This window comes from Petromyzon marinus, chromosome 45 (assembly GCF_048934315.1).
Source record: "Petromyzon marinus isolate PM22_M1 ecotype Great Lakes invasive population chromosome 45, UKy_Petmar_22M1.pri1.0, whole genome shotgun sequence".
Taxonomy (NCBI): Eukaryota; Metazoa; Chordata; class Hyperoartia; order Petromyzontiformes; family Petromyzontidae; genus Petromyzon; species Petromyzon marinus.
In genome coordinates this window covers 6,370,444-6,387,750 of record NC_133711.1, presented here as the reverse complement: position 1 = coordinate 6,387,750, position 17,307 = coordinate 6,370,444, and the positions used below count along the sequence as shown (strand labels likewise).

Below are 17,307 nucleotides of genomic sequence, written 5' to 3'. Positions count from 1 at the left end.
TGCAGAACGTGAAGATATAGTGGTATCGACGTCTGCAGAATGTGAAGAATCAGTGGCATCTACATTTGCAGAACGTGAAGAACCAGTGGCATCTACAGCTACAGGAGATTATACAACTTTTAAAGGCTTTTCCCAGTGTTTAGTGTCCATGCCGTACAACGTGTTTGGAATCGACAGGAGTAAAGTTGGACTTATGAACAAATCGACTTACGAACATACCTCTGGAACCTAACTCGTTCGTAAGTAGAGGAGTCGCTGTATCCACTTATAAATAGTACGCACAAGAATAAATTCTCTAGATTTATCGATCATATTATTTGATATTTCTAAACACATTACTGCGCCACACACACACACAGAGTACATCCAAAGGAGAGGAATGCGTTGAGCTATCATTTGCCGCAAGGTCGTTTCTGAAAAATAAGTTAATACATCAGTGGGCTCCACGTGGTAAGATCCAAAACATTTTAATTCCATTTTTATGTTTTTTGTGTAGTGATCTGTTTATCTTTCCTACACTTTGCACTCCCTATCGAGTTTTTTTTTATTGTTTGTTGTAACGTTCTGACCCCGTGTTCCTACTGCACATCTGTTAAAAAAGAGCTTTATAGCTAATCGGATTCCTCCTGCAGTATAGATAGAAATTCTGATTTCTGGACGATCATATCGAGTCATGTAGAGAAGTGAGCTGAACAGAAGCAGCACTTGGACAATAAGGAAGGCCTTCGTCCAGCAGTTGATAGACCATGGGTTATTAAACGTTTAGTTCATTTAGTAAATTATTTTAAAAATGTATTTATAATATAATCATTTTTATGCTGAGTGCCTGCTGCTGCTGCTGTGATATCCTTGATAAAAAAAAAGCCGCTATATAAATATAATTATGGCTAACGATGATGGTTATGAAAGCTGTGTTACATAATTAACGATCCTCTAAGGGGCCGTCCATAAATGACGTCACGCGATTTTGGACGATTTTGACCCCCCCCTTCGTCACATGGCGTCACAAAAAGTCAGACCCCCTCCCCCTCAAATATGACGTCACAAAACTCTGCCCGCCCCCCCCCCAAAAACATGCCTCAAATCGCGTTAAACTATTGTCATTGCGGTGCGTATTTATGTGGCGCTGCACTCTGATGTTGTATGATGAAACATTTATTAAAAAAGTATATTAAATTAAGTAGAACGTGTTGTCTATATTTATTTAAAGTTGCGCTTTATGATGTGACGTCACATTTCTCAACACCCCCCCCCCTCGTCGCACATCGTCACAAATGTCTGACCCCCCCCCCCCCAGGTGCGGTGCGTGACGTCATTTATGGACGGTCCCTAACCAGCTTGGAAGAGTAGGCCAAATAACCTGTCCACGACTCCTCTGGAGCGAGCAATTTGCAGCGCTGCGCCTTTACTTAAAAACAATCGATTCACGTGCCGAATCTGTGTCTGCCGAATCGATTACCGATCCTCGATTCACCATTCATCCGAATCGCCGCAACGCGTTTGATAGTCGATCCGGGAAGAATCGACATGCCGATTCAACATCTTCCCCCCCCTTTCACGATCAGCTACGACAGCGACTACCGCGAGAGAATCGATACACACGCCAGGTCGATTCGATTCCAGGAGGTTGCGTGTCAAAATCTTGGCCGGCAGGAGCTTCGGACGTCCTTGGTCCCGCCGCGGCAATGGCGAAAGCGCCGCGCGTGTCGTTGCTGCTGCCCACGTACAACGAGCGAGAGAACCTGCCCATCGTGTTGTGGCTCATAGACCAGAGCCTCACCCAGAGGTGAGCGAGGTTTTACGATGGGTGAGGTGGTCGTGGTTGTGATTGTAGTGGTGGTGGTTGTAGTGGTGGCGGTGGTTGTGGTGGTTGTAGTGGTTGTGGTGGTTGTAGTGGTGGTTGTAGTGGTTGTGGTGGTTGTAGTGGTTGTAGTGGTTGTGGTGGTTGTGGTGGTTGTAGTGGTGACGGTGGTTGTAGTGGTTGTAGTGGTTGTAGTGGTGGCGGTGGTGGTTGTAGTGGTTGTGGTGGTTGTAGTGATTGTAGTGGTTGTGGTGGTTGTAGTGGTTGTAGTGGTGGCGGTGGTTGTAGTGGTGGTGATTGTAGTGGTTGTAGTGGTGTCGGTGGTTGTAGTGGTGTCGGTGGTTGTGGTGGTTGTAGTGGTGACGGTGGTTGTAGTGGTTGTGGTGGTTGTGGTGGTTGTAGTGGTTGTGGTGGTTGTAGTGGTTGTAGTGGTGGTGGTTGTAGTGGTGGTGGTGGTTGCGGTGGTGGTGGCGGGGGTTTCGCAGCTTCTGTTTGGCCGCATAGAGTGGGGGGGGGGGGGCGCGGTGCTGGACAAGAGATGGAGCTGATGCGTTGCGGGAGGACGCGGAGCCGAATGGACTTGCCGACGACTGGCAACCCAGCGGTGCCATCAAGATCGGCCTCTGTGGATGAGGAGGAGGCTCGTGAAGGACGCTGCTGCTGCTGCTGAGCAGTTGGAGGCAGTCGCCCTCCAGCAACAGCGACAGCGGAGGGCAGAGGAGCGACGCTCACAACAACGAGCTGAGCGCCGGGTGTATAAAACGAGGGGTGAATCTGGCGGTCATCTCTGTCGGCCAACCCATGGCACCCGCGGGGTCCGTGTCAGCGAGCCTTGGACACTTCACGCGGCCGCCTCAAAGTGCACCTAGCCTGGCACAGGCGCCGTGGTGACGTCACAATCGCTTAAGTGACGAATGGAGCGTGGTTGTTATTTCTTGGGGAGGATTTTGGTGGTCGTTGTCGTGGTCACAGCGATGGCACGCGATCTGGAAAGACGCTTTGTGGAGATGGAGCGATGCAATGGGGTGGGGTGAGGGTTGGGATTGTTCACGTCGCAGGGACAATGAGCGGATCGACAATGAATGGGCTCCTGTCCGTGGTGATGGTGATGTTGATGATGATTATTATTATTCTTACCACTACTACAAGCGATACCTCGGGTTTACGTTGGCCGATGAGTTCCTCAGAGGTGCTAAGACGAACGTCGAAACGACGTTAAAGCGAAGCGATTGGCAGGGTTGGTGGTATAGTCGTGGTGGCTGGGTGGGTGGGTGGGCGGTGGAGGCGAAGAATAACGACCAGCCCCCCTCATTAATGATTATTAATGAGGGGGGCTGGTCGACGTGGAGTGACGTCACGCGCGGGACACACAGACATTCTTGGCTGATTATTGTAGTATAGTATGGAGGGGTGGGGGTGGGGGTGTCCATTTGGAGGACGTCACTTGTTCATGATTATTAATGAGGGGGGCTGTTCGATATGGAGTGACGTCACCTGCTCATGATTATTAATGAAGGGAGGGGGGTTCTCCATGCGGAGTGACGTCACCTGCTCATGATTATTAATGAGGGGCGGGTCCATGCGGAGGACGTCACCTGTTCATGGTTATTAATTAGGGGGGCTGGTCGACGTGGAGTGACGTCACGCGCGTTACACACAGACATTCATTGGTAAATATAGTCGTAAATAATGGGCGGCGGGGAGGGGGTTCATGGCCTTGCTTCCATTGAGCTCTTTCCATGATAGTTCCTTCAGAACTTGATAATCCATGGGCAGTGTTAGTCTACGTGCAATGTGAGTCTGTGTGCAATGTGAGTCTGTGTGCAATGCGAGTCTGTGTGCAATGTAAGTCTATGTGCAATGTTAGCCTATTTGGAATGTAAGTCTGTCTATTTACCACATCCTTTTGAGAAGACGTCGGTGATTGTGGCCAAATCTGTCCATGCTAGTTTCTCAAGTACACTCCCCCTTGCATCCAATTGCTCAAAGTGCTTGTGTGCTTAATTCGCTGCCTTCCCCGGCTTCTTGTAGCGCCCATAATTTCCCCCAGTCAAAACATTACATTAAATTTTTTTTCGATTTAAAGCTTTCGTGACTGCAAGGATTCATCTTCTTTGGTTCTTTCGGTAAAGTCACGTAGAATGAGAATAAAATAATAAATTGATAAAATAAAATAACACAATAAAATTCTCACGACGTTTCGGCCACAACACAAGCGGCCTTCATCCAGCGTCCTCCAGACAGTCTCGTCCCTTCACCTGATGAAGGCCGCTTGTGTTGTGGCCGAAACGTCGTGAGCATTTTATCGTGTTACTTTATTTTATTCTCATTCTACGTGACCTGACCGAAAGAACCAAAGAAGATGACATTACATTCAGTTAAAAAAATTAATATTGGCAATGGGAGTGTTGCTCTTCCATCCAGTCTCCGTGCGCATCGTCTCTCTCCCCGTTCCACAGTGGCCTTGCCTACGAGGTGATCGTCATCGACGATGGAAGTCCGGACGGAACATTGAAGGTGGCGCGGCAGCTCCAGGACATCTACGGAGCCCACAAAATTGTGAGCGCCGCGTTCCTCTTTAAAAAAAACTATAAACTCTAAAACTCTAAAGATTTTTATTTTTAGCAGGTAAGGCCCCCGCCGAGCTGTTTTAGCCCTTTTTCAGAAGCGACCTGGCCACAAATGGTAGCTCGCCGAAGTGGCTTATCACGTGGAAATTTATAGCAGCCAAATGCTCTTAAACGCATTATGTTGGTCCTAAATGTGGCGGGCGAAAACCGGAGGACCCGGAGAAAAATCCACGCGACCACGTGGAGAACACACAAACTCCAAATATACAGCAGCAGGCGTCTGGGTCGGGATCAGACCCACGATCTCCTGTATACCAGGCGAGGTAGTCAACATCTCACCACCATAGCGCGCCCCTCTTTGACCCAGCCCAACTCTGTAAACAATGAGAAGCAGCTCATAGGAGAGAACCCTGACCCCTCCCTTGCACCAGACACAAGGCAACAGCAGTATGCCGAGGATGGCTGTACTCTAATGATGATTCCCAACAAATTTAACGTGGCCACAATTTAGCTATGCTTGAGCCTTTGAGGCCAACCTTGAACAATAGAGGCAGGAGGTCGCCCAGCACGGAAGCCGCGGGAAAGGAAGTTTTGGACAAAAGGGGGTAGCAAAGGTGATCGAGCGACCTCCCCCACTGAGTCAGCGTTGTCTGGGGGCTTCGGTAGAAAGCTTTGATTGCGAGAGGGGGCGAGTGGTTGCGGAGCCATGAAAGTGAAATGGAGGTGGTCTCCGGTTCACGACGGTCCGATTTACAACGATTCGCGTTCACGACGTTCATATAACGCCACCGTCGATCGATTTGCGACGCAGGAACTTGATTTACGACGCATCTCCCGATGTGACCCTCGCCATGACAAGCGGACTGAGAAACGAAGCGCCTTCCGACGGGACTCCAAACGCACTTGAACACAGTCTGGTTTCCGATGCTACTTGGCGTAGAGCCTTTGTTATTCTCGAGTGTTTTTTTGCGGATATCTATCCTTATACCTGGTTAAATGCGGCCGGCAAGCGATGTCTCGACTGTTTCTACCGTCTATGAGAAAACAGGGGTCCGCTTTACGATGATCCGTTACACGGCGACGGGGTTTCCGGGAACGCACTGTAACGTCGTAAAAGCGGGGACCGCCTGTATTCCTTGAAATTGACTTTGAGATTTCCCCTAAAGAATCAGCTGACGGCGATATCAATCAACAGAGCCACCCAGACTAGGCCATAAAGAAGGCCGTCTCTGGTGTAGACCAGTCAGTTTCAAAGACAATGCATATATGATGTTATCAGAGCACGTGTGTTTGCATGTTCACCACAAGTACCGTGTGTGGTTAATCCAGTCATTTGATTCCTTGCAACAAAAGGTTTCTATTTGGGGTTTGAACATCTTACGACCTGCTTTATTGTCAGAAAGGGTAAAACCTATTCCTATTTTTTCATCATCTTGGATACCGGCAAAAAAAAGGTCCCATGATATATCCGCTCACCCCGAGCGATGAATGCTTCGATACGTGCATTGTCTTTGTAGTGTTCACCTTTTGGCGTTCTCTGGTCTGCCACTGGTGAGACTGGGCCATTAAGAAGGCTGTCTCTGGTCTAGGCAAATCAGTTTAAAAGACAATGCCATATCAGAGCATGTTTGTTTGTTCACCACTAGTACGTGTGGTTAATGCGGACATGATTCCTTGCAAAAGGTTTACATTCGGTGTTTGAACATCTTAACACCTGTTTTATTGCCGGAAAGGGTAAAACCTATTCTTATTTTTCATACATCGATGCTGGCAAAGAGATGGTCCCATGGTAGAGCCTCCCAGTCGGCACCTCTTGATGTGTTTCATCCTTTGTCTCTCTCTTCCTCCAGGTGTTGAAGCCAAGAGAACGGAAGCTGGGATTGGGTGAGATTTTCTATCTTCGTTAAGAGGCGACAGGGAACCGGTTTCGTTTCCATACCGTGTCAACCCACACGGTTTACCCCGTATTCTTGTACAGAGAAATTGAGTTTTCAGGTCATGACAATGTAAGATCGGTGAGCGGCATCCACGGCAAGCGTGCTGAGGTGGCTATGTTAATGTGCGAGATGAGCATGTTAATGTGAGAGATTAGCATGTTAATGTGAGAGATTAGCGTGTTAATGTGAGAGATTAGCATGTTAATGTGAGAGATTAGCGTGTTAATGTGAGAGATTAGCGTGTTAATGTGAGAGATTAGCGTGTTAATGTGAGAGATGAGCATGTTAATGTGAGAGATTAGCGTGTTAATGTGAGAGATTAGTGTGTTAATGTGAGAGATTAGCGTGTTAATGTGAGAGATTAACATGTTAATGTGCGAGATGAGCGTGTTAATGTGTGAGATGAGCGTGTTAATGTGAGAGATTAGCGTGTTAATGTGAGAGATGAGTGTGTTAATGTGAGAGATTAGCATGTTAATGTGAGAGATTAGCATGTTAATGTGAGAGATTAGCGTGTTAATGTGTGAGATTAGCGTGTTAATGTGAGAGATTAGCATGTTAATGTGAGAGATTAGCATGTTAACCTGAGAGATTATCATGTTAATGTGAGAGATGAGCGTGTTAATGTGCGAGATTAGCGTGTTAATGTGAGAGATTAGCATGAGAAATTTAACCTGTTCATGTAAGATCGCGGTCACTGCCCACCACTAACATTGCTGCTGACATTTGGGCTACGCTCATTTCAAAACCTTTATAAACAGTCTGCCTTTAGAAGCAAACCCCCTTTTCCTGATGACGTGTTGCGATCCAAAACGTCGTAGTTTTTTCTTATTTTCTTTGAACCTACCTACGTGACTTTACCGAAAGACCCAAAGAACATTCGTTTGCGTTTCTCCCTTGTGATTGGGACTGTCGGTAATAAGATAGGCACTGGTAAGAGGTTGGCGGGAATGCTTTTCGATCAACCGAAGGTGAAAAAAAAACAAATATATCATCAGTCGAATCAACAAAAACGTTACAAAACGATTTGAAAGAAATCGCAAAAGGGAATCGGCAAGGGACATCATCTCCACCGCTCGTCTCAACCACCCATCCTTTCTAGCCATGACATCATGTCCTGCCCAAGCCACACTTTCCTTAACAGTCGTACGCACGTACGTTGAACTTCTTTCGCACCGTACGTAGCCAACCGTGCTGATCGGAGGTTACGGGGGAAGGGCAACAACGAACACCGAAAAACTATCCTAAAGAAATTAGTTCTCAATCTAGATTTAAAAGTGCGTGGCTTCCTAATGGCTCCAGTGGCTTCTTGGGCACATATGTATGTTGAACTTCTTTCGCACCGTACGTAGCCAACCGTGTTAATCGGAGGTGCGGGTGAAGGACAACTAAACCAAACAACAAAAAGCGGTTCTAAAGAAATGAGTGTTGTCATACTCGACGATGACTTAAAAGTGCATAGCTCCCGGTGACTTCCTAATATCAGAAGGAAGAGCGTTCCAGACAGCCGCAGAAGCGCGTCTGAAAGTGCCCTACGTAGTGTGACACGTCTTTGTTCGATGTCTAGCCAAAAGCCGCCGCTGCGAGGCTCAGCAAGGTACCTTTGACGAGATGGGCGTGTTTGAGACGCGTCTCCAACCTGCGTATATGTTCTCGAATCCGTGTGTTGCTCTGGCCCGTGAACGATACTTGATGGTGTTGCGTTTACATGCAGGCACTGCGTATATACATGGCATGAAGTACGCCAAGGGAGAGTTCATCGTCATTATGGATGCCGACCTGTCGCACCACGTAAGTGCTTGATTGTTCATTCACCCACCCATTCTTACATTCGTGCGTTCATCAGTTATTGCCCAGCAGCAGTTTGGCGGACAAAATAATGACTACATAACCCCAAAACTCATCTTAACTAAAAAATTTTTTACCCCAACTCTCGTCCTGATTGGTTGGCACACCACATGTCGCAGGATGCCCATTAAGCCGAAAGAGGGCCCAACGGCTCATTGGGCCCTCCGAGCTGAAATCAGTGAAATCTCAAAATGTCAAGTCCGCTGCTGGACGATGGCCTCCTCATGCTGTGCGGCCTCGTCAAGACGTCGTCTGGCCATACTTCACCACGCCGGTCAACGCGGGTCATAGAAGCAGGGGCATAGAGGCGCAACAATGGATGTTGCTGCACTGCCACCCACGGCTACAACATATGCTCCACCAAAGGCAACACTTTGTCATTATAACAACGGGTTGGAACCGGGATATCTGATTATGTAATTAATCGATGACTCCTAATTAATGCTTCGTTTACTCAACTATTCTGGATAGTTGGAGGGGAGGGGGGACGGGACAAAGTATAAGCTCTGTTCTCACGTGTGTCGCTGGACGGGAGGTGGATGGGCAGGGCTTCGTGGCATCGTCAGCCGCTGTCACGTGTGACTTGCGGGGGGGGGGGGAGGGGGGGGTTTCCCACCATCGGTAGGGAGGACGGACGTGGGGGTTGCTGCGATTTTCTTTAAATATTTTCTGTTTGACCGATTCACCAATCGCCCCACCTGCAGTCAATCAGCTGACGTGATGGTTGCACACACTTTAAACGCACGCGAAAATTCACGGCAAGTCCTCGTATTAACGCGGTAGATGCGTTCCCGAAAAGTGCCCGGAAAAATGAATGCATTCGGCGGACGCGATTTCCCCGTGAATATTGGTTCTTTCGGTAAGGTCACGTATTTTATTGTTTCCCTTCTATGTGACTTTACCGAAAGATACTCTTTGGTTCTATTCGGTAAAGTCACGTAGGTAAAAAATAAAACAACAAAAATCACGACGTTTCGGCCACAACACAAGTGGCCTTCATCAGGTGAAGGGACCAGACTGTCTCGTGGAAAGCGCTGGAGTGAAACACAGCCACGCTCAGACCGCGACCTTTAAGCTGTGTGCGAGGAAACAAGGTGCCTTGACAAAGGAATTAGCATAAAAATTAGCATTTGATTGGCCGACTTAGCATAGAGGTGGTGTACATGCGGGTGCACATGCCGGTTGGCGAGGGGGAGTTTCCCTATTGATGGTGTGAAAAGGGAATTTTAAGAGCTGCGAAAGTTTGGGGTACCACTACTTGAAAAAATATACTGTACCGTTGAAAATTAGTTTAATGTTTGGTTCGATTTAGAACATCTTTCCAATGGTTGCTTAATTTGAAACCATCTTCTCGGTTGAAATTGTGTCTGTGTTTGTAGATCTGAATTGCCTCGTGAACAAATCTCTAATGATACAGTGACGCCGCCGCGTCACTGTATCATTCCACGTTACTGTATCACTCCGCTCAGCTGCGCACCTCAAATAAATAGTTAATCGTCGACCGCTCAGAAACCATGTTGTAACGGCGTGCGTTCCGCGTGATGACACGCGCATCTTCCACGTTATAACATTGTGCGTTATAGCAGGCGCGGTTTCCCGCGGCATGATGGTTGCGTGTTTTCGCATTATAACGGTGCGCATTCTGTGTTTTGCAAAAAGTTTTCCCTAATGTAAGAACCGCGAACCGCTTAATAGCGAAAACTCTGCATGGTGCGAATACCGCGTGTTAAGCGTGGACTTGCTGCGCGTTCGCAAATGTGGGACTGCCGATCACCGACGGCCCTGCGGCAGTTCATCCAATCGCAGGGAATCGCGTAAATATTGGTGTGTCATTAAACTCGCCACCACCCGCAACATTTACAAACAATTGTGAATGTTGTGGGTTTACTCTCCAACACACCGGTGTGCTGTACTCGTAACGAATTGGCCACGTCTTGATTACGTGACAAACCTCGCTAATTGGCTGTGTCGAGTGGTGGCGGGTTTTACGACACATTTATATATGTTCACGCGATCAAATCCAAAAACCTCCTATGGATAATATTGGTCGTGAGAGCCTACTGCGTGTTAAACTGGGTCATGTTCGTACGTGTGTGCGCGGGCAAGTGTGCATTGGTGCGCGTGCGTTTGCACACGTGATGATGCGTCTGTCTCATGCCGTCCCGCCCTTTCACAGCCAAAGTTCATCCCCGAGTTCTTAAGGTGAGAAATTGCAAATGTACGGGCGCAGTGGGTCAAATTCGCGTAATAAAACCAAGTAATAGTCCTGCCAACTTGCAGCAGCAGCAGCAGCAACTGTAGAGGAGCGGGTTTGGGGGGGCAATGATTGGTATTTATAATCAAATTGATGTCCTTTGCGATGTCGTTGTTTTTTTTTAAATTGTCAAATATTCAGACCGTGATGCCGGCACCAAAACAGCGGCCCGCTCTTGCCAGCGGCGTCGCCGCGGGATCTTTAGCGTCCACTGTGAAGCGGACGGCATGCGCGTATTTTACAGTTAATACACCGCACCATCAGCGTATTCATCTCGGGGTGGCCTCTGGTTCCGAACCGTGAACCTCTGCAGCAAAGCAGGGGAGGAGGGGGGGGGGATGGAACCTTGGGCCGTGTCACCGGCTCCACGATAAACTCCGTAGGTAATTGGGTAATTAACCACCATAGCACCTCGCCCCGCTGCGCGTATCGCTGCCAGTTACGTCCCCAAGTTAGAAGTGGCTTTGTCCGAGGCTGCTCCGGCGTTTCGTGCAACGGCGAACGAGACGCCGCTGGTAAAACGTTGGCGCTGCACGACGTTCCTGGCTAGACGAGCGTACGACAACACAAAAAAACAATCGCAGTGAATCCTGCAGCTGATGGTGACGGCGATGATGAGAACGCAAGGGGCGCTTACTTGTGTTGGCTCTCAGCTGTGAAGCCAGTTATTCGTAACTTTAGAGGGAAGCCCAATCCTACAGACCGGGGCTCAGTCCCATTCTCTCAGCTATTCTCTCCCCTTAGTGGTTCCTTGCCTCTCTCTCTCTCCTCTGTTGGCCACTGTCAACACTCAAGCGGACACCTGACACTTGCTCACCCCGACGGTGCAAGAGGCGATGGTCTGAAGAGCACGCACGCACGCACGCACGTGTGAATTGCAGGAAACAGAAGGAAGGGAATTACGACATCGTGTCTGGAACTCGTTACCTGGAAGGGGGAGGAGTTCACGGCTGGGACCTCCAGAGAAAAGTCGTGAGGTGGGTTACACGCGGCCGCGGTGGCGAGATGTTAACTACCTCACCTCGCATGCAAGAGGTCGCGTGCGTTCGATCCCAACCCCGACTCCCGCATATTTGGAGTTCTCCCCCGTGGTCGCGTAGATTATTCTCCGGGCCCTCCACATTTGGAAACATGCGTTGAGAGCATGTGGCCGCTATAAGTTTCCACATGATGCGAAGCCACTTTGTTGAGCTGTCACCTGTGCCCAGGTCGTTTCTGAAAAGGAGCTACGTAGCTCAGTGGGGCCTTACCTGCTCAGAATAAAAAAAAATAGTTTAGTTTACAAGCTGGCAACACGGCCTGTTAACGGAGCCTCCACGTTGTATTGCCAGTTTTTGTTATTGGTATCTTGTAGCCTGTTTTTATTCCAATTGTGCCTATGGCCAAATTACCCGGAGTGCACCACATCTCAGAAGCTAAGCAGGATCGATCTTGGCGAGGGCTTAAAATGATAATTTCATTTTATATAGCGTCATTCCTGCTAATTCCATCCCACAACGCTGTATATTAATTACATGACGTGGGCCAAATCCTATTTATAGCAACTACCAATCAAATTAACACGCTCATAAAATACAAACTTGAATAAACAAATCAGGAAATGGCACCAAATCAAAAGGCACAAACAACGCACCAAAAAAAAGGTCATCGCAGCAGAGAAATGAGTCCAGTAATTCTCGCATCCCAGACGGAACTCCCAACTTCTCACGCAAGACAGGAAACCTTCATGGGAGACGCAGGTAGAGTGGCCAAACATTAGAGCAACCGCTGTGGGCGAGCACCGCGCGTAACAGGTGCTATAGGCTGCCGCGGGGGCTGTCCCATGTGGTGGCCAGCAGAGGATAGTGCAGCAAAGTCCATCCTTGACTCGGCCAGTCATCATCAACTCATTATTACTGGCCGAGACTAACTCGAGAATCCATTGAAATTGAGAGACATACAAATAATTGTAACCGCCCTGACAGCTACAGGCTTTGTGCGGCCTTGAAGGGTATTATTAAGGAATACATCTTCCAATTGCTTTCCTTATAGGGGAAACACATGCTAATTAGCTGATTACTAATCGATTATATAATTACAATACCCCCCTCCTCCACCTCCGATCTCTGCACCTGATTGGGTTCAGTGATGACGTCGTCCTGCTGCTATGTTTAAGACCGGAAGCAGGTGGATTGCCTCACTATTCTGGCAAATCGCCCGATGTTGCTGCATGCAATTACCAGCGAAACGTCGGGACTAAAATCGTAAATGTTGTCGAATTACTCTCCAACACACCGGTGGGCTGAAGTAGCTAGCTAACTCGCGCGTTGTTTACGTGACGAACCTTACTGGCTGTGTCGGTTGGTGGAGGGCTACGACACAACATTCATACTTACGCAATCTAACCCGATAAGCCTTTATTATGAATCGTCGTCTGCCTGTGGTCTGTAAAATAAGCAACCACCGTGCCGGCGATTTCTTAGAACGCGTGCGACCGCCATTGCTGACCTATCCCGCGAATGACAGCACACCAACACTCTTTGGTTCTATTCGGTAAAGTCACGTAGTAGGTAAAAAAATAAAACAACAAAAATCACGACGTTTCGGCCACAACACAAGCGGCCTTCATCAGGTGAAGGGACCGGGCTGTCTCGAGGACGTTCGTGGGTGGGGTGGGTGGGTGGGTGGGGGATGCGTTCCTGAAACACGTGACGACGAACGTCGAAGTGATCGACAGGGAAGGGCTGGCGGCGGCGGCGGCGACGCTGACGGGTAACGAGAGAGAGGAGACGGACGGATGCCGCCGGCGGCGTGGTGCGCCTGTCGGGGGTTGGAGGCGACGCTAACCGCGAGGCGGCGTCCGCAGCGGAAGGACGACGAAATTTGCGGGCCGACGTACGAGTGGGGAGCAGACGTACGCCGGGGTATTGCTGTGCTGCAGAATCAGAATCGGAATCAGAAACGTCGTGAGAATTTTGATCGTGTTATTTTATTATCTTATTCTCATTCTACGTGACTTTACCGAAAGAACCAAAGGAGATAGAATCTTTTAATTACGCTGGTGGGAAACCGATGAGCTATCAAGCAGAAAGTTTCCTTGCGTGCTCCCTCCCCCCGCCTTCAATAACCCACGCTGCCCGGCGTGCTGAAGTACGGTCAAACGAACGGGGGAGGCCTTCATCCAGCGGTGGACCGACAGCAGGAGCCTGCACGTGCGGACGAACAGTGCTGGAGCCTTCGAAGTAATTCTGTTTTCTCCGGCCCCTTGCTTGGATAACGTCGGGTTGCCAACGTTTGTGCGACGTTTGACTTTTTCCAGCCGGGGCGCCAACTTCTTGGCTCAGCTGCTGCTCAATCCCGGAGCGTCGGACCTGACGGGAAGCTTTAGGTACGCGGCAGGGGTGGTGTTGGGGGGGGGGGGCAGGGGTCAGGGGTCAGATGTCTCTACCATTGGGCTGCTTCTCACCGTGTCGCCCCTCATTGAGGAGGGGCGACACGGTGGCGAGATGTTAACTACTTCGCCTGGTATACAGGAGGTTGCGGGCGACTTCGATACCGACGCCCGTTGTATATTTGGAGTTTGCATGTTTGCGTGTCTCTCTCCCCGTGGCCGCGTGTTTTTTTTTTCTCTCTCCGGGTCCTCCGGTTTTCCCCCTCCAAAATTAGAATCCACATGGCGCGGTTTCGAGTATTTGGTGGGGCGGGGGCGTAAGTCTAGAAGCCCCCAAAGCATGCGTCGATTCTCGCACGCGTGATCAATTAGCAGCGACGCGCACTTCTGGCCCAACGCCACCGTCTGGCCTCATGGGATACCGGTTGGCTGCGGTTAAAAATCAATTGTTGCGCTGTACTTCTGCGGTCCCGCATCTCTGTTCCACCCCCCCCCCCCCCCCCGCCGCCTTCACCAACCCTCGTGGTGCAGTACGGTCAAGTAAACCCCGATTATTTGCACTGCGCCTGGAGGCCCTCATCTAGCAGTGGATTGACAAACAGGCTGTGCGTGCGAGTTTTATAAAGCTACCTGCTCGGTGTGCCTCAAGGTACAGGCCAGGCTTCTCGCAGCCTTGTGTGTGCATCTTCCATCACCTCTTCGACCACCTCCTCTGTGCTCCTCTCTGATCTCCCCTTCAAATCCCCCCCCCCACCGAGAACAATCGCTGTTCACCACTAAGCGACGGTGACGTCACCACGGTACGGTGCACTTTAAGGCGACCACGTGAAGTGTCGAAAGCTCGCTGCTGGCAGGAGGCCAAGGGACACAGACCCAGGTGCCGTGGGTCGACTGGCTGACCACCAACGGAGGGAGCTTGATTGTAACGCTCCCGCGCTCTGCTCCTTTGGAGCTGTGGTTGTGCAGTTGCCGATTACAAAATCGGGCACTGAACCTGACTGATTAATTAAACCCAAGTTTATTTTTCAATTACAAATCACTGTGCCAACTACCTGCGTTTTACCCGCCCGACGCTCCGCTCGTTGCAAGCGTCGCTCCTCCGCCCTCCGTTGTTCCTGGAGGGCGACTGCCTCCCAACTCCCCAGAAGCGTCCTTCACAAGCCTCCTCCAGAGACAAATATTTCCCAGTTAGCCTTTAACAGACTTGTCAGCGCAGGTGCTGTTAGCGAGCACCTATGAAGGTCGCCACTGCACACGAGGGGGTGGGTGGTCAACACCAGGCCCGGCCCCCTTTCTCCCCCAAGTGGCGAGGTGCTCATTTGAAGCCGATTCGACCTAGGGGAGGCCCAGGATCGCTTTGACTCCTGACCACCACCTCCTCTCACATTCGAGATTCCTCCTCCTCCAGCACCACCTCATCCTTCCCTCTCTCCTCCCTTCCCCCTTCCTAGCCCCACCTTCTCCCACGTGTAACTTCTACTCCTTGCCCCCCCTTGGTAGACTTTTCTCCAGTAACCCTCCTCCACTTCGTACGAACCTCTCCCCTTCACCCACCACCTCCTCCAGGCTGTACCGCAAGGAGGCGCTGCAGAGGCTGATGGACGTGTGCGTGTCCAAGGGCTACGTGTTCCAGATGGAGATGATCGTCCGCGCTCGCCAACTCGGCCTCTCCGTTGGAGAGGTGGGTTCTGTGATAGGATGGTTCTGTGGTGAGTGGGTTCTGTGGTGAGTGGGTTCTGTGGTGAGTTCTGTGGTGAGTGGGTTCTGTGGTGAGTGGGTTCTGTGGTGAGTGGGTTCTGCGGTGAGTGGGTTATGCGGTGAGTGGGTTATGCGGTGTCTGCCGCGATGGACAGATCTCCAGTGCGACGGGTTGCGCCGTTCTCTGGAGAGCGAACAGTTTTGTCTTTCTTAACCCAACACCGATATCACAGTCGGGATGACAGCGTAAAGCATTGGGAAGAAAGTATACCAAACAAAATCGTCAAACAGGCGGTCCCCACTTTTCACATTACAAGCTACAACGCGTTCCTGGAATCCCCCGTCGTAAATCAAGCCCTATTTTCTCCATGGATGGCACAAACAGTATAAACGTCCCTTTAGCGATGTGCTTTTTCTTTTCATCAGCCGTATTTAACAGGATTTAACCGATAAAAAAATCCACAGAAACACTCGAGAATAACAAAACCTCCACGCCAAGTCACATCGCAAACCAGACCGATTCAGTTCAAATCCATTCGGAGTCGGAAGATGCGTCGTGTATCAACTTTCTGCGTCGTCATTCGATGCATGGTGGCGTTATATATCAAAGTTGTAAATGTGGATCGTGGCCAATTGGATCATCGTAAACTGGAGAGCACCTTGGTACATGGGGTTTTACTGGTAGGAACCTGGTTGGATGGGGAGGGGCTGGTCATCCTGTGGTGCCCTTATAAAACTCAACGTTTAACCTACTCAAGCCGGCTTGTGCCCGCCCTCACAGTCGGGCATATTGTGCGGAATACACCACGTGGTGCCACCGTTGACCCTGGCCATTGACCGAGCAACCCAACGTTCCTACCAGCTCCCTCCGCAGGAATGTGTTTGTTTTATCTTGACCACACTTTTCCCTCCGCAGGTGCCCATCACGTTCGTGGACCGGCTGTACGGGGAGTCGAAGCTGGGAGGCAACGAGATCGTGTCGTACCTGCAGGGCCTCTACACGCTCTTCAGCACTGTGTGACCCAGCCCCACGTGACCCAGCCCCACGTGACCCAGCCCCATGTGACCCAGCCTCAGGCTGTCAGGGGAGGGCGACCCAAGTACAAAGCCACTGGACCCATGCACTTTTTAATCATCTAGATTGAAAACTAGATTTGACTAAGTACGGTGCGACAGAAGTTAAACATACGTACAATGAAGTTACAACACTTGAGTCTGTCCTAGGCCCATTTCTCGTTAAACACTGAAAGTAAAAATTCGTACAAGGCACGGTGACAATGCAAAGCCTCTTATTGGCGAGAAGCTTTGTTAGAAGTTATTTTTCTACAATTGTACTTGTGACTACGGCATTGGCCATTTATCGGTACGCTGTAAAAAAAAAAATAGGGAGACATTTCACGTAATGTACGTATGTGCGTCGAACTTCTTTTGCATCGTACGTAGCGCTAATCGGACGTGCGGGGGAAGGACAAACAAACTAAACACAAAAATGAAGTTCTAAAGAAATTAGTTTGTCAATCGAGATGATTTAAAAGTGAATAGCTCCGGCAGCTTCCTAATATTGGAAGAGCATTCCAGACGGCCGCAGAAGCGCATCTTTAAGCGCGCGATGCGGTAACGGTCTTTTGTCCGGTGGCCGAGCCGAAATAATAAACCCGTTCTCTATTGCCATGCACCGCTTGTGTAAAAATCCCACTTGAAGTCGGAGCGTGCTAAGATAGCTAGAACAAGAGCCAATTCGTCACTCAGGACACACGGCCCTGAGGACTTTTGACGACCCGTGTTGAGCTCCCAAGACGTGGTGTGGTCGAGGCTGAAAGGGCTCGCGA

The 17,307-nt window shown here is 49.8% G+C and overlaps 1 protein-coding gene across 2 annotated transcripts; it reads left to right on the top strand.

Annotated features, from left to right (window-relative positions):
* Positions 1-1,576: 1,576 nt before the first annotated feature.
* Positions 1,577-17,153, top strand: DPM1 (dolichyl-phosphate mannosyltransferase subunit 1, catalytic). 2 transcript variants are annotated; one of them, XM_032971119.2, is made up of 9 exons: positions 1,579-1,786; positions 4,261-4,360; positions 6,222-6,255; positions 8,023-8,099; positions 10,333-10,358; positions 11,292-11,387; positions 13,709-13,777; positions 15,347-15,461; positions 16,395-17,153. In XM_032971119.2, the coding sequence occupies exons 1-9, from the start codon at positions 1,686-1,688 to the stop codon at positions 16,497-16,499; spliced, it is 723 nt and encodes a 240-aa protein (XP_032827010.1). In that variant the 5' UTR covers positions 1,579-1,685; the 3' UTR covers positions 16,500-17,153. The 2 variants fall into 2 exon arrangements, with proteins under 2 accessions (XP_032827011.1, XP_032827010.1); XM_032971120.2 differs by lacking the exon at positions 13,709-13,777 and having other exon boundaries at positions 1,577-1,786.
* Positions 17,154-17,307: the final 154 nt, after the last annotated feature.

Bases quoted from the DNA above. Each gene is read 5' to 3' on its own strand.
- DPM1 (XM_032971119.2), top strand. From the start codon at position 1,686: ATGGCGAAAGCGCCGCGCGTGTCGTTGCTGCTGCCCACGTACAACGAG. The intron at 10,359-11,291 runs GTGAGAAATTGC...TGTGAATTGCAG, and splicing joins TTCATCCCCGAGTTCTTAAG to GAAACAGAAGGAAGGGAATT. The intron at 15,462-16,394 runs GTGGGTTCTGTG...TTCCCTCCGCAG, and splicing joins TCGGCCTCTCCGTTGGAGAG to GTGCCCATCACGTTCGTGGA.